The sequence below is a fragment of the Cryptomeria japonica genome, chromosome 1, assembly GCF_030272615.1.
Source record: "Cryptomeria japonica chromosome 1, Sugi_1.0, whole genome shotgun sequence".
Classification (NCBI taxonomy): Eukaryota; Viridiplantae; Streptophyta; class Pinopsida; order Cupressales; family Cupressaceae; genus Cryptomeria; species Cryptomeria japonica.
In genome coordinates, this window is record NC_081405.1 from 391,985,973 (window position 1) to 392,002,699 (window position 16,727).

General features: G+C 36.3%; 1 protein-coding gene across 5 annotated transcripts in view; it reads left to right on the forward strand.

Moving 5' to 3' along the window:
- Window positions 1-8,891: 8,891 nt before the first annotated feature.
- Window positions 8,892-16,727, forward strand: part of LOC131070929 (sister chromatid cohesion 1 protein 3) — a 101,579-nt gene continuing 93,743 nt past the window's right edge. For 4 of the 5 annotated variants that reach the window (XM_058006616.2, XM_058006617.2, XM_058006618.2 and 1 more), the window contains exon 1: window positions 8,892-9,574. In XM_058006616.2, the coding sequence (XP_057862599.1) occupies window positions 9,448-9,574 (127 nt within the window). In that variant the 5' untranslated portion in view covers window positions 8,892-9,447. The remainder of the gene's footprint in view (window positions 9,575-16,727) is intronic. The other variant, XM_058006621.1, reaches the window with a different exon arrangement.

A 16,727-nucleotide genomic window follows, 5' to 3' on the forward strand; every position in this document is an offset into this window, starting at 1 on the left:
CAATTTCTCAAGAGAAGAGGCATTAGGGTGGTTTAGTAGATAGGTTCTATGGGTCGTTTGGGGCCTCTTTGGTGGTTTTTGTGTCTGTAAGTGGCCTTTTTTGTGGTTGTTGGCCATGGTGAGATGGTGTCTTTCGGGTTCCATTTTGTAATAAGGGCGTGACCCCATAGTGTGGCAGAATGTCTATCTGCTCTTCAGATGTAAAATTTTTCTATTTTAAGCAATATATTATATAATGTTATCGATAAAAAAAAAATTAATTATCATTTAGCCTATAATTAATTGACTTTTAATTAATTAATTATCCTTTTCTTCCAAAGTCCTCTTATGATTAAATAATCTTTATTTTAATCAACTAATCATTTCCTTCATAGTTGAATGAATAAACCCATTTATCCTTTCACCCCCATCCATTTGGTAAAAAGGTGAATACTTGTTTACTGTTACCTCCCTCTTGCTCATGAAAATAAATAATTTATTATTTAAATTCCATTTTCCCATTGTCCCCGCTTTCTTACAATCATTGCCACTTGTCCTCCAATTCCTTTCACTAGATTCTCCACCTCTCCACTATATCACAACCTCTATCACTTGTCCTTCTTCTTCATCCAACCTTTCCACCTGCATTTCAATTCCTTCCAAGCATCTCCCACTCTCTCCCTATCTTTGGCAAAATTTCTCCTACGCGATCTCAAATGTCCATCTCTTTTGGGATAAATTCAAAATTGACCGTTGATCATATTCCCTCCATCTCTATAAATTTGAATCTTTGCCTCCCTTTTTGGGTTAACCACTACTCTTGATCTTTCTTTTTATCTAATTCTTTGTGCTTGCATATTTATGAGGGCCATTATCATTGCAATTTGGAAAGAGACTCAAGAACTATGGAGAGATTAAGGGAGTAATTGCTTTATGGTGCTTTGTTCCGATTTAATTTATTTTCATTGTGCACTCCCATTTTCATGCTCTTCATAGGATAGTTTGATTTAAGCATAGATTGGAGAAATTGGTGGCTTTCCTTCGATGATTTATGCATGTGAAATTTTAGGCTATATAGTTTGTAGTCCATTATCTGTGGATGCTAGAAGCAAAATTCAATTGGCTCTTAATGCAATATTTTACAAAAAGGAAAGAGTAAACCTAATAATGGGTGGAGACTTGAATGACATCAAACCATTTATCAGACAAATTGGTGATATTGCAGCCAGAGTTGCTTTGGAGGTTGTAAATTCATTATTGACTCCTCCAAAGAATGAAAACAAAAATTTATATCAGTGAATCTAGTGGAGATGTCCTTGTCTTGGAAAAATAAGGAGAAAAATAAACATTGATAAAAGTCTATCAAAAGTTGTTCTAGATAGAGAAGTTAATTTTGTACAAGATTCTATTGTAGCTAAAGACCCGATGGCTAAAGTAGTACAACAAAATGTAAGTACCAATACTACAAAGAATGTGAAACCGATGATTGATATATTGTTGCAATAAAATAACTCAAGTATGTAGTGCTAGTCTTGGTATCTTTGGCTCAAAAGATTTACTACATTTCTCTTCCTTTGAAGATATGGTTTTGTGTTTGGAAGCAAGATAAGGAAAGTTGTGAAGTATGTATGTTTCTCTTTTCATGTCACGCAAGCCATGACTAATGTTTTTAGTGGTTTGCCAAGTGGAATTGGTATCATTATTTGATAGGATGGATCTGAAGAATGCTATGCACTTGTTTGCATCTCAATATTTTCTCTTACAATTTGGAGGACATGCTCATATTATCTACATATTACTTCCTCTCAAGTTTCAGGTGTTCGGGTGTACAATGAGTATGAATTGAATTGTTATATCTTAATATTGTATTGACTAGCTTGCAAGTGATGCTAGGGTTTCAATATCTATTTATTTGCACAACATTCATTTAGCATGACAATATGAAATATGGTACATGAGTGATAATTGAATGTCATATGATTCTTGTATATGCTCTACATATTGGTTCTAGGTTTTATCAGTATCCTTTTTGGTTTGGAATGAATGTATGGAAGGGTTATTGTTCATTTAGATGACTTAGATTATTTTTATCTATGTTTTGAGGTTTGGGCTAGCATGAAGATGAGTGCTGAGGTGGTTTGGGTCATGTTTATCTTTTGGTTTTGGCCGTAGTTACTTACTTTCCATTGCAAAATTTATTGGGTCGACCTCTTTGATCGTTGCTCATTTAATGTCCACATGTTTAATCTTGGCCAAACGAGAGAAGGTTTTATGAGCTTGTGCCATGGTTCTATGTGTTTGTGCAGTTTTGAAGGGTGGGTTGAGATATTTTTTTGGGTCTTATTGAATCTTGCTTTTAATTGCAACATGTTATATTTATTGGCTTATGTGTTTTGTGGTTGATTGGTGTGATGCTACACATTTTATCTATATGTGATTTCAAAACCAACCTAATTAGTGTTTTGAAGGTTTGCAAAGGATATAAATGAAAGATAAAATCATTGCAAAGAGGGCGGTGGTTGTGTCGAAGTGTGTGCATAAATTCCTAATACATATTAGAGGTAGTGAGATTGAAGGTAGCTACATTTGAATAGGCTTAGAAGTGTGTTGGAGGCAATGAGTCAAAAGTAGCTAATGTGGTCATACTAAGTTATTGTGGTGGAAGTCAACCAATTATCCATACTAATATGAGGTTGAAGCCTCTTTCTTTAGGTGTTGTAATCATCAAAGAGTAGTGAAACTATGGTTTAGGGAATTGTTGCTTCCTTGGGTTGTAGCCTTAAAATAAAGTTGTAATCTTGTTTATATTATTGCGAGGCTAGATTTGAATTGTGGATCCAAGTAGTTTTCTCACCCTATTTCTCCTTTGTTTGGTTTTCCATGTAAATATAGCATATCATTTTGTGTACTCCACTCTTTCTATGTTTCAATTATTGCTAATTCATTTAGACTAGAATATAGATTCATTGAGGTGCTACGGAGTTTAAATTTAATTTAACATTGATTCGGCCCCCCTCTTAGTATTCTCGTATATTTAACAAGGTGGTACTAGCGAAAGATTGATTAATCATGGGACAAACCACCATGACGTCGAACCTATGAGAGAGAGGGAAAAAATGCCTAAAAATACATCATGGACAAACCTATGATCATGGGATGAGGGGATAATCAACCTCAAATTAATTCCAAGTCACACCTTGAAACACTAATGGAATACTTAGAAACCAACACCAACAAAGGTTGTCTAGGAACCAACACAACTTAGCTAGATGAATACATTGTCAATTACTAAGACAAGGAGTAGGATGAGAACATTAACATCGTCAAATCACTCAATAGGATCAAGATAGTCATCAACAAAAAGGCCCAACCTACCCAAGAGATTGCCTAACTGGGAGGCCTCACTCCTTCTCAATCTTGTCGGGGTTCGGGGGTTGGATTTTTGGTTTACCTTATTCACAAAATAAAGGAAACTTAGATAGAGGAAGTTTGAGGTCCAATGTTTGAAGGACAATTGGGGTCAGGGCTTCAACTTACCCAAAACCAAACATAGTCAAACACAATAATGTAGAGCTCTAATTTCTAAAGTATTATGAACATGGAACCTTCAACGTATAATGTTTGGTGTCTGAAGGTTCTTCATCGGGGATCGAGTTTTAGGAATTTGACTTACCAATTTTGCTAAAGTTGGTCAAAGTCAAACAATGAAGGTCCAATGCCTGATGTCCAAAGACTATCTAGAGTGCAACTTTGAAAGTTACCTTTTGGGGTGTCATAGATCGGGGATGCACATCCCCACTCTCCACAAGAAATTGTAAGTGTAAGGCAAACATTTGACATACGATGCCCAACACACTTAAATAAATTTAGCGAAGAGAAATAGCTTTTGGGGTTCAGAGGTTAGGCTTGCACCTTACCTTCTACCAAGCATAATGAACTTTGAAGGGTGAAGACCCAAACCTTGAAGCCCAATACACTTTAAAAAAAAAAGTTAACAATGAAGAGTGTTGTCCTCATTTTTGGATTTTCAAAAATGTGACAACCCCTACAATTTTTTGCCTAAAATGTGTCATTTTTGTCTCCAAGGCATGTTTTACAAGGTACAAAACTCACATTTTTTAGTGTCAAATCGTTGGGGGGTGCCTTTGCCATCATTGTCCAAGTTTTGGTGATTTTTGGTCTTCCTTTTCCTAGCTTTTTGTGCAATTTCGGGTTTCAGAGCAATCACTGCAGGTTGAAGATTTTACTCTATGGCACACGCTTCCCAAGGGAAAAAAATTCTTTAACCCGAGATTGGATTAAGCCTCAGTCCATCCTTGATCCACGTTTCAATTTTCATTATGTTTCGAGTTCGTTTGCTATGTCTTTCCTTCAATTTCGGGTTTTTTCTTCCTAATTGCAAGTGGGAAATTTTCCTTTGATTGCAAGTTTTAAATTTCTCTTGTTTTAGTGTTGTAGGGAAATTTTCAAACAATTACAAGTGCACTTTATTTAAAACTTGTCACTTGTATCTTACTTTTTATTTCACCCTTGCTTTTTATGTCTTTTAAGTCATTGTAGGAACTTTTTGGACAAATTGCAAGTGAATTTAAAGTTATAAGTTTAAAAAGAACTCGTAATTTCTTTTAAAAGTTCCCACTTAAGTGATTTTAAGTTGTGGTAGGGATTATTTTTCTCTATTAAAATTTTTAATGTTCTTTTTACTTGTAATAGGGTTTTTATTTCCCCATTACATGTTTTATGTCCTTTAAGTCATTTTTAACTTGTAAAGGGGATTTTATTTCCCTATTACGAGTCTTTTTGTTGTTTCTTTTTGCTCTTCTTCCTCTAAAATCCGAATTTGTCTTTGAAGTAAAAAATGATGCAATTAAAAATTGTAGAAGGGTTTTTAAAACCCAATTACACGTCTTTGCAAAGCATTTAAACTTGTAAACTTTTGCCAAGAACCCGACCTGCACATTTGCTCCATCAAATCCGTTTTTACTGGGTTTTTTTTTCCCCAAAATCCATCCAAGATGCTTGTGAAATCATGGGAAATTAATGAATCTTGCCACTTTTTTCTCCAAAATCGGGTAGGGTAAACACATGTTGCATTTTGTAAGGCATTTTTGAAGGCATCAATAAAAGACATCAATGCTGGTTGTTACCACATTTTGGGGCATGAAAATCTCTCTCTTGCCATGTTTGCAACATGTCCCCTATTGCTAAGTGTTTGAAGTCAAACGTTTTCCTTCCTCCAAGCCGTTTTTTGTGGGAGAGTTTGAAGACAAAAAACATTTTGTTTTGTTGATCGCAATCATAAGGTGGTGGCTTCTGTATCTATTTATAGAGCATTTAGGTTCTTCCCAAGCAAGAATTTGAGTTTCTAAGTGATTTTCCCAAATGGATAGGCTCTTTGAATGCAATTTGTAAATGTGAAAGATTTTCCCCTCTTTCATTTTCACCGGTTCATTTCATTTCGGGTTTTACAAATTTGATTACAAGTTGAAGTTTTCAAGCTGAAAATGTGTCTTTCTTTGTCACATAAAGTTTACCATTACCAGTTGGTACCATTCTTCCCATCATTTCCCACCATTTCATCCATTCATTTCACTTTCATCCATTTGTCCCATTTAAAGTCTACTTGCAATCTGAATTTTAAAACCTGATTGCAGTTGTGTCTTCACTTGCAGTCAGCCTTCCAGAACCCAAAATTGGTCCAAAATGCACTAAAAAAACACTTGAAAATGAGTCTTAAAGGTCCAATTACAAGTACAAACTTGTGTTTACCCATTACACATATGAAGTTGCATGTTTGTTCTCCACAATTGCAAGTTAATGCTCTTATTTTTTCCACACATGTAATGCAACTTCCAGAACCTGAAATTCACTTGTGAGCCCATTTTTGCATCAATTTATCCCTTCCCTTGTTAGTTCGGTTTGCACACACGATCTACCAAATCAATGGATTAAGGTATGGGCCTTCTTTTGCAAGAAGATTTCAATATTGGAGGATGATACAAAGAAGAGATACAACAACAATTCATGGTTGAGAGCATAGAATGCTTTCAAGACAGAGATGGTCATGACATGAAAAGAGGAAGGCAACCCTTTCCCTCTTGAAAATCCAGTACTACCCCAAGCAAGAAGATAAGGTTGAAGTTCGTTGGCCAAGGACACAAAGATCATTAAGGATGCAAATTCTCGTTCCAGTTCAAGATGTCTTTACCAATCCAGAATACTTCAAGTTCTAGCATCCTGAAGCAGCATGAAGATCATTACAGACAAAGGATGATGCAGTTAGATTCGTGCCTTTGGACACATAGAATAGTTTTAATTATGCATTTGTAATTTTGTTTTGACAAGTTACATGTAAAAAATAACTCTGTAATTGCAAGTTGACTCATCACTTGCACTTTTGTAATTACATGTAAAGCAACTACAAGTTGAGTTCAATTAGGACTGTAGTTGGAATAAGTCATGATGGTTGAGAGAATTTCTCAAGTTAGTTAGGATCCTCACACCTTTTTCTCAAGGCTCCTCTCCTATAAATACTTGAGGGGATCTATTGTAATTTTTTTATCTTTTGGCAATGCAACAAAACTCTGCCAGTTTGTATGTACACTCTAAGACTTTGAGCTTAGTTGTAAATCAAATTGCAGTCAATTAAACGAGGCAAATTGCTTTCAAACTTTGTGTTGATTCAAGGTGTTATGTGACGATATTTTTTGGAGATTGATTGTGAGTTTTGAGGTGTTATACAAGAGGGATTCAAGCTCAATCTTGCAGACTTTGAGTTGCTTATTGTGTTTGAAATTTCAGATTGGTTTTAAGATTTGATATTGTAGACTTTGAGCTGCTTGTCACATCTGAAACTATTGTAGGACGCTCAAGCAAAGGGGTAACTTGCAAACTTTGTGCTGCTTTTATTTTCTATGTTTGTGCATAAGAGGTGCATCATGTGGTTAGACTTTGAGCTGCTACATATTGTGCTTGGTTACTAGAAAATCATCTACCAAGGTTGATAGGAGAATAGATAATTGAAGACTTTGAGCTTTCTTTCTGTTTTCATGTCTTGAGGAAGTGATAGAGGTCTTTGTGCCTTCATGGAAACTTTACTTCCCTTTATGTTCCAAAAATCCTACAAAAAAGTCTCATTTCTATTTTTGTTTCCAATTGCTATTACTTTTCTGTGAAGAGAAAAGGGTATAGTTTTTCTTGAAAAAAGAAGAAAGATTGTTGTCCCATCCATATCAAATTAGTTTAGTTTGTAGATAGGGGGAGCCTTCCCTAAATTAGGAGAGTATCATACTCACACACTGTGGCTAAAACCACAATTTTGCACATCCCCCAGGTGTACAGAATTTTCAACCAACAAAGAGAAGGCTTTCGAGGATCAAGCCTTAGGGTTGCACTACATGTTGTTTGCATACTTAATGAACTTCACAAGGCATATGTTTGATCATCGAAGCCTGAAACACTTGGAAAATTTTTCTAGCCTTCTAGATTATGAAAACAAAGTTTAAGGGGATTTGTTGTTACAACTAGGAGATTCTTTTTGTCCTTCTTAGCTATTGCTATAACCATACACTTGCTAAAAATGAACTTGAGTAAAGGTTCAATACTACCATTCAAAATTCTTAATCATCAATTTAAAAACATATTGAAACGACTATGTTTAATATAGCATTATTCCCCATTATGTAGAGTAATGCCTTTTATAGGCAAATATGCCTTGTAAAACTAATTTCTTCATTGGTGAAGCTAGCTGTATTCTTGGAGCACGACTCCATAATGAATTCGCCTCCCATTTTGGGAGATGGCTACATTACGAAGTCGACCCTGCATTTCAAATTTTTCCATTATCTTTCCATATAGAGAGAAGAGGGTCGATTTTATATAAAAACTCGAAAAATTAGATCTCTCATTCTTTGAATTCCAAAAAATAGAGAGCATTCCCTATCTCAAGTTTTGCATTTTGTCCAAGTTGATTGTCTTCAATTAATCACCATTAAGGAGACTTGCATTTGCACACTCAACTAAAACATTGAGCATGTTTATACAATAAAAAATAGCCAAGTACATTATGTAGAAACCAACAAGATATGCTATAAAAGATGATATCAATCTACACATCTTATTGAAAATCATCTACCACTAGCATGATTAAGATATAAAGATGCATAAAAACTAATTACCATGTTGAAATAAATAATAAAAGCTTAATCATTTATAAAGTGAAAAACAAGGAAGTTAAAACATTACAAAATTCAAATATATAAAATCATAATATGTGTATCCAAAGCACATAATCCATACATCTAAATGGGGATATTAAACATCATTGCAAAGTACAATATCAACATGAAAAATCCAAATTGAACAACAAAATGAGGTACATGCATTTGGGGCCTCATATTACTAATCTTCTATTTATCTTCACATAGTCTATGAACTTGTCTTGCTCAAGATATATTTGTCCCTTACTCCACCAAGACTTTGGATCAACCTTGATCCACAAATTTGAATAGTTGTGCTCAAGTCAACTAGTAAGGTTAGTTGCAAAGGGCTTGTTTTTAGACTAAGATTAATTTTGAATTTGAAAGTTTGAGGATCAAATCCGTAAATGCAATTTTCAACTAGACGAAAATCAACATCTACAAAATTGACTCAAAATTAAGAGACATAAATTTATAAATCATATAAAAATCTACGTAAATGCAATTTTCAACCAGATGAAAATCAACCAAAATTGACTCAAAATTAAAAACCATATAAAAATCTCAACTCATATCATTTACGAATATCCATTGAAAACAAACCACTTACAGACTAATTATTAAACTAAATTAAATTGAAACAAATAAATAAAAACAATCAAGCTAAATATAGAATAATTTTAACCGAAACGTAACAAAACGAAAATGATACAAAATTTGGTAGACGTCTTTAAAACGTAAGGCAGTGCTTGTGAGTACTCTGAGGAACTTAATGTAACGCAGGAGAGGAATGAGTTCCTCATTTCATAAAACCAATGTTTCAGATGTGCATCCCTGCTTTTTTGGATGTTGGGAGAGGAGTCTTCAGGTTTCCAACAGATGGGATGCTTCTTGACTCTTGTTTATCATACTCTTAACTCCATACCCACACTGCAATCCAAAAGATGATCGCCCCGGGAACTGAATATTCAGTTTCTACTGACTACGCTCCTTGTGTATACATCATTTTCTACTGACTACACTCATTGTGTGTCACCTTTTCTTTGGTTACCTTGGGATATGCATTAAGCTTTCATGCTGTGAGATTATAGTGAAAGGAGTTGGAGCGGCTTTTGACCTTGGTGCATAAAACTGGACAGCGAGTTTTGGGTTCATGACTTCTCTAGGTAGAATGTGAAGCTTCGATGAATGTCCGAGTTTGGTCTTGGCGTACTGAGGAGCTGGGTAATTTGCGGGGATAGAATTTTCTGATTAGATTCAGAAAGCGAGTATGATGTTTTACTCACAGTACTTATTGGACAAGAAAGGTCCCTTGGGAACCATATGGGTTGCTGCTCATCTTGAGAAAAAACTTCAAAAAAATCAGGTCACTGAAGCTAGTATCAGTGCCGCTGTTGGTGAGTTCGTTCTTTCTTAAACTCCTAGGATTTGGTTAAATTTAAGTGGTTTGCTAAATTTTAGTGGGTCCTCTCTTATGGTTAAGGTCCCATGTTCACAAATACAGATTTATGAGCCCCGTACTGCTTTTTAATTTTGAAATTTGGTTTTGTATTATTGGTTACTTGAATTAGCTGGCGTCTCTTGTTGGTTACTTGTTAGAAATTCTTATTTTAGTTGCTTTGTGATTTCCTGTGGATCAGCATGGAGACATTGTCCGAAGACTTTAATGCTTTGGATAGGTATTTTTCAGGGGAATACCAAGCCCTGAAATCATTTGTGAGGTTCTAAGTGTAGCAATCTGTAGTCTCCATGCCTAGTTTGTGAGGTTAATTGCCTAGCACTTTGAAGATTCATTACCTGTTGAGTGTTTAATATTTTCTATGTTTAGCTTATCACGTGCTCTGTCGGCGAGCAAGCTTAAACATAAAATAGATAGCTCTGTTTCTATAAACAAAGGTATAATACGATGCTTTTACAGCACCAAGAGATATCATTGCCTGCTTGTGAGTTTGGTTGGGCAGTGCCATGAAGCCTCATGTCTTGTTCCGTCTTTTGCTATTTTCTAGCTTTAACTAATCAAGTATGCTGTGGATAAGCAACATAAATCATAGGAAGGTAGTCCTGTTTCTCTAAAGAGAGATGCATTTTGTACCGATCTTTGCTTTGGGCTGCTTTATTTGATGCTTAAAGTTTTTAATTTTAGCCCACTCATACAGGCATTGTTATTTCACCGGCATTTATCTGCATGTTATATCCTTTTGCTTTCTGGATATAGAAATGGTTACTGTGTCAGTTTATGTTTTCCTCGAGCTGTTTTATTTGCAGCCTTCAGAGATAATGGTATGAAATGCTTTTGGGTAATGGACACTGGTAAGCTTCTTGACATGTTCACCTACATGATTCCTTCAGTTGGTTTAATCTCCGTTGGCTTGTGGTATTGAAATATGTTTAAATCTATCTTGAGTTGGAAACAGAGTCAACCTAATTGGTGGACTGTGTTGAATGTTGATAATGCAACAAAATTTAGATAACGAATGCAGATAGAAGTAAATGAAAGAAAAAACAACATGATTGATCTTGACAAGCATCAATTGGCTTCTGTAAATGGTGGAGGAATGGGAGATGGAGCATTACTTCAGTGATTTTGTAATTGGAATTGATGAATTTCTTCTGAGGTCATTGCACTTTTGTACTCTTCAGTACTTCTGTACTTGTGAATCTATGTTCACTTTTTCTCATTGATATGTGACTATGTTAGCCTGATTTAATGATATTGATTTCTTGACTTTGACACTTATAACTTTGGTCCGTTCCTCGATTATTGATCTGTAAAAGGATCAAATAGGAGAAAATGAAGAAAATTAGTGTTTTTTATGTCGATTGAGAAAGCAGAAAAATGAAGAAAATTAAGAGTTTTTATGTAGAGTGCAAAGCTGTTGGTTTCACCAATTGCTGCAACAGTTTTGTTACTGCAGAGAGCGGTGGTTTCATGATGTGTCCAGAAATGGTCTGTAATGCCGATAAATGCTTTGAATATCCCTGCTCTCTGACTTCTGGCAATCTCTGTAATTCCTGATGGGCCTGTGCAAGCCTATTTAGCCTGTTGCAAAAATGGAGAAGAGACATATAGGAAAGGAATTGAAGTGAATTCCAAGAGGATTCATAGGTTACCATAGAAGCAGAAATTGTGACTTATGCAAGAAAGATCGCCCTGGCTGAGTTTTTGGTGATGAAATTGCAGACTTTGACTAACTAAAATGCCAGAAACTGCACACAATGATTAGTTGCCAATTTAAGCTGATTTTTTGACCCTTTTTTTTCTTGATTTTTTTTTTGAGGTTGACCAACTTATTTTCCAGAAGCCCTAACCTTAACCTTAGTTTTTTGATTCACAATTTTTTAAGGCCGTGAGACTTTTTTTTCCTCAAAAACCCTAACCCTAATTCAACTTTTTCCCAATTAAATCACATAGTTTTGAAAATTCGTCTCTGTTTTGCTGATTTATTCCCAAGAATAATTATTTGCTGCAGCATAGGTTACAAGTGAACAATTAGACTGAAATAGGTCAAATAGAACTGGAAGACAGTGTTACAGAACTGTTGTAAGTGATCTTAGGCAGTGAGTATCGTTGTCTTAGGCTTGTTGTGTGCCCAAGATGCCTAAGATTGTAGTTGCCATTACAGATGGTGGGTAAGGGGGTCTGTTGGAGTTTTCTCTTGGAATTTTGATTCTCTAAGCTAAAAATCCTTGTGCCTTCAATTGTTTTGTTGTTTGCTCTCATATTCGGTATTCCTTTCAAGTCCAGATTTAATTGTTTGCGTAAAATGTACAGTTTATATTTCCTTCCTTTCAATCTATATGCTGGTGAATATTGTATGGTATAACCATATAGCCATTGTAGCTTACAGATCTGACTGGTATCAGGTAAGTTCTTCCCTTTGGTGGAAGTTGGTGTGAGTGATTTTGTAGGTTAATGCACACAGCAAGATCGAGTGGAAAAGCTCTGTTGCTTTTGCAAAGAGATACTGGATATCATATTTGGAAGAGAGAACTAGGAAGCATGAGAAGAGATGTAGAAATCCTTGATGTAATTTTGTCAAGCTAGAAGTTTATGTTGCAAGCATATCTCACCCAATGGAGGCTCTCATGGATAAGATATGCTAATTGGAAGATATCAAGAGCAGGGTGAAAGCCCATTTCTTAGAAGAAACGGAACAATATCATGGTGAATCAAGTTGACTGAGGACACTTCAGTTCAAGGCTGAAGCAAAGATTGCGATTTTGTCATTCAGAGGTGATGTGGATGTGAAAAAGCTTGAGCATTGGTTGGCACCTATGTTATTGGGTTCACTAGGAACTCCCTTGTAGCATTATGGGTTTGGTTTGCATATGGGTCTGGTCTTGGATTGGCCCTAGGTTTGCCCAAGGTATTGTTTGGGTACATTGGGTTCACACATAGGGACAATGGGGTGCTTGGGCATTACCTTGGCAAACTTGGGATGAACTTGAGTGAACTCAAGAGGACCCATGACCATTGGGCCCCAAAAACTTAAACAAAAAGCAATTTTTTCGAAACAAAAAACTAACCTAGAAGCATCTACTCGTCCTAAAATGAGGACATAACACTTTGTTCAACTCATTTGACAAACACAAAAGACCAAAATTGTATTTTTTCCCTCCAAGTTGCAATTACTGGGTTTTGAAGGTTGGTTCATTTTTTTTTCGAAGGTGAGGGATTTAGGACAGTTAAACTTACACTAACAATGGAGGAATAGCTGCACAAAGAAGATTTAAGTTTTTAAATATCGAAGGAGAGTGAATCTTTCATTTTTTTTTCAAGTTTTGAGTAATTTTTAAAAATATTTTTCAAGTTTTTAAAATGTTTTTTTGGGTAAGTTTTGAATATTGTATTGAACTTTTTTTACATTATAAGTGGTTGCTCATGTCAATTTTTTTTTAACTTTTAAGCTGTCTTGTTATGTTTGTTTTAGGTTTAGGCAAAATGGTTGTTATTTCTAGTTTGTTGCCTAAGTTCATCTAAATTTGATGTATCATCACCTATTTGGCAACAAATAATGACGTATTAAAGAACAAGAGAATGCCGAAATGGTAAGTAATGGAACAAAGAAAAGAGCACAACCTCTTGCTAGGAAAAACTTGCACAAACCTCCTAGTGTCTTATCACAATAGTTGATTCACATCCTTTCATGCCATTGTCACCATCTTCTTAAGAAGAGAATGTTTTGTGTAGAAGAGGCCATTGGAAAAGGCCTTAAAGAATTAAGTGAAGGAGATTGCAGATGAGAGCATCACTCGTTGCATTTATGGCAATGGGCTTTCTTTCAACCTCATTAGATTACCATATTGGCAAGATACGGTGACGACCATTGCCAATGGACCTTTTGTTTATGTTAGTCTTGGGTATGAAAAGGTGTAAACCACCTTATTGGTGAAGAAGATAGCTTAAGTAGAGGCATCATTGACAACAATCAAGGATACATAGTTCAAAATAGGTGTGTCCATTTTTGATGGATGGAAAGATTACAAAACTATTATTAAACAATGTTATTGTAATGTCCATTGTTGGGAAAGTCAAAATTTGTTTGAGATTTGTCTAGGTTTGCTTTTGAATGTTACTAGGGTTGCAAAAACTTGTCTAAGTATAAAAACCTCTAGGTCCCAATTGATCATCTTCCATCTTTTATTCTACTTCCTCGTTGACTGGTTGTCTAGGTCATCTACGGCTTTAAGTTGTTTTCAAGCCCCTTTTAATGGTGTGGAAACCACCCCCTTGTATTGGTTCCCTAGTCATTAATGGGTGAAATATTTTTGGCTTTCATAAAGCCCCATGGTCGAGTAAATATTTTTAAGGTTTTAAGTATTTACATGGCCTCGTGACTCACATGAATGTGGGGATGAAAGGCCAATGTGTGGTTAGAAAAGTGCTTACACCACGTCCCTGTGGAGGTAATTATGCGGCATGAAGATCTCGCGAGAGTGCGGGGCAAGGTCATGTGGGGCAAGGTCACGTGTCTTCGAGTGGGCTCCGGGTGGAGGCGACAATAGTCAAAAAGGGTGCCACAGTGGAGAAAGAAAGCGCCAACTCACAAAATCAAACTAAAGTGATTGATCTCAGCCGTCCATGTGCATGTGACTTTTCATAATCAACGCCTCAAGTTCAAAAATGAATACGGTTACCAAATTCAAAGTTGCTGCATGCTTTGAGTTAATGCAGACAAGACATTAGTAGGTGTGTGGTTCAGTGGCCATAAATTGGCAAGTGTAGGCTTTTCTCTCACATTGCACTCGAGAATTTCTTGCAAACTGGGCTTTGCAACGACAAAGGATATTTTAGGTGTGTAGTTAGGACTTTCAGAAAGGTGTTCAAGTCAGTAAGTCCCTGAATCATTTCTATGGTATGCTGTAATGTCCCCTTCTCATTGACACTCTCTCAGTGGTCCATTAGCCTATTCCTGAGACCCGTAGGCTAGGTGGAATGAAGAATGAGGGTCTAGCATTGATGAAACGAGAACTTACTATTTTTAGTAAGTCAGGGAATGGTCATTCTGGTGTTACTGTACTACTGAGTTCTCCATGTTTTGCCTTTGGACGCGATGATCATGCTTTTCTGAGCATTAGTTCTTGACTTACTATTTTTAGTAAGTGGCAGTGTGGCACAATTCTATTTTTGGCAGTAGACAGGGTTCTGATTCTGCAGCAGTTTTGGTGGTCGTCCTGACTCAGTTTCATCCTAGCAGTGTTAATAATCAGTACCAGAGTCATATGCGAAATAATTGAATATTAATTCCTTATCCTAAGGTTTAATATTTAATTAATCTGATTATTGACGACCGATTTATTAAAATTTGGGATTAATGCCTATTTTTCCTAAGTTCTTGGCGAATTTCATGTTTATTATGAGATATCGAAATATTGAGAAAGATATTATATTTTTTATAACTTATCTCTAATATTTGCCTAAGTGTCACGTGGGTCCTTGCCTTAGGCGTGAGAAGTTGACTTGTGGGAAATGGCGCCATTCTTGGGGTCCACATGTAGTGGAGCGAAATGCAAATGAGAAAGCGTTGAAATTGAAGGAAATGGCATTTGGGTTTGAGGTGTGTGGAGTTATAAATATGAGACTTGGGCTCCCATTTCCATATCTTTGAAAATTGCATCGTTATGCTGCCGGTTTGGCTATTGAAAATCTGAGCTTCGAAGTTGGCTTCCTAGCTGAGTCTCAGTTTCGTACTTGCAATATAGTACCTAGCTGTGCCCTTGTGTTCCCATTGCTGATTGGTTAATGAGTTGCAGATTATGGAGTGTTCGATGTTGGATTTGAGTGTTTTTGGTTGCTGGTCGCGGGATTGCTGAAAGTGAATTTTGCTCACATCTCTTAACCAGGCGACTCCATCCATCTGGGTACCGGCTCATTCTTCCTTCCATGCCATGGCGATACAATGTGTCAGTTTTTAGCTGTTTTGATTGAGCAATGATTTTATTAGACAAAATCGAACTTCCAGGGTATAACGTGGGTTTTTGCATTTGCCTTGGGATGCGTGCCAAATGAATAGTGGTTTGTTTGAGTTGTAATTTGGTTGGGATGTTATTGTTAGAGTTATATTGGGAGATTGGGATTGATTTCATGTGATTTGGGTAAAAAATGAGTGAGTTATGAGTGTTTTGATGTTTCCATAGGTTGCTGAAACTGTACTTTCAGCCTGCAGATCAGTGTAACAGAAAATTACAGTCTTCTTGTAGAAATCTGCAATTAACTTCTCATCTCATCTCTATATTGTATGGTTGTTTCAGTAGTACTGATCATCCCTTCTTTCTGCTTTCATTTGTAACTCCCACTGCATAAGTGGAAGAGGCTGGCTTGCCGCCTTCTAAGTTTTGTAATTCAGTTTTTGTACTCTGTCCTCCCTCTGAATAAGTGGTCGAGTGATAAGTTCAATATAATGGTCCTCCCGTTGAAATATGCGGTAGAGTGATAGCTTAATGTAATGTCCTCCCACTGAAATACGCGGTAGAGTGATTGAACTTCAATTTCTTGTAATTTTTCCCTTGGTCGGTTTACTGCGAAGAGTTTGGTTTCTACCCTGTTGGATAAGCAGAAGGGGCTGGCTTGCCGCCCATGCATTGTAATTTTCAGTTTGATTATTGTTGCTAACGATCCCTGGAACACTGTATGCTCTCACCCTCCCAGTCCGGGCTCTCGGTGAACAAAAGGTGGAAGGGTTCTCTTTCAGTTGTTTGGATTATTCCTTTAACCTTAACGGGTTAATTGTTGTGGATGAATTGTTATTGGCCTAAAAAACAAAAAAAAAAATTACTGGGATATTACATATGCTAAATTCAAATTGTTGGCATTTATTTTGCTTTGGTACTTTGAAATCGTTAGGGCAAGTAGAAAGAAAATAAAACCCTAGCCAATCTATACCAACCAAAATGCCTAAGAAAGGGGAATCCTCAGGAAAGGAAAAGGAGCTTGCACCCAAAAAGACTGAAACTTCGTGAAAGGAAAAGCAGCCAACCCCTAGTAGATGAGAGCTTGCAGTTAGCTCAGCTGAAACCACTAATCAAGGAGATGTCATACCCAAAAGAGTT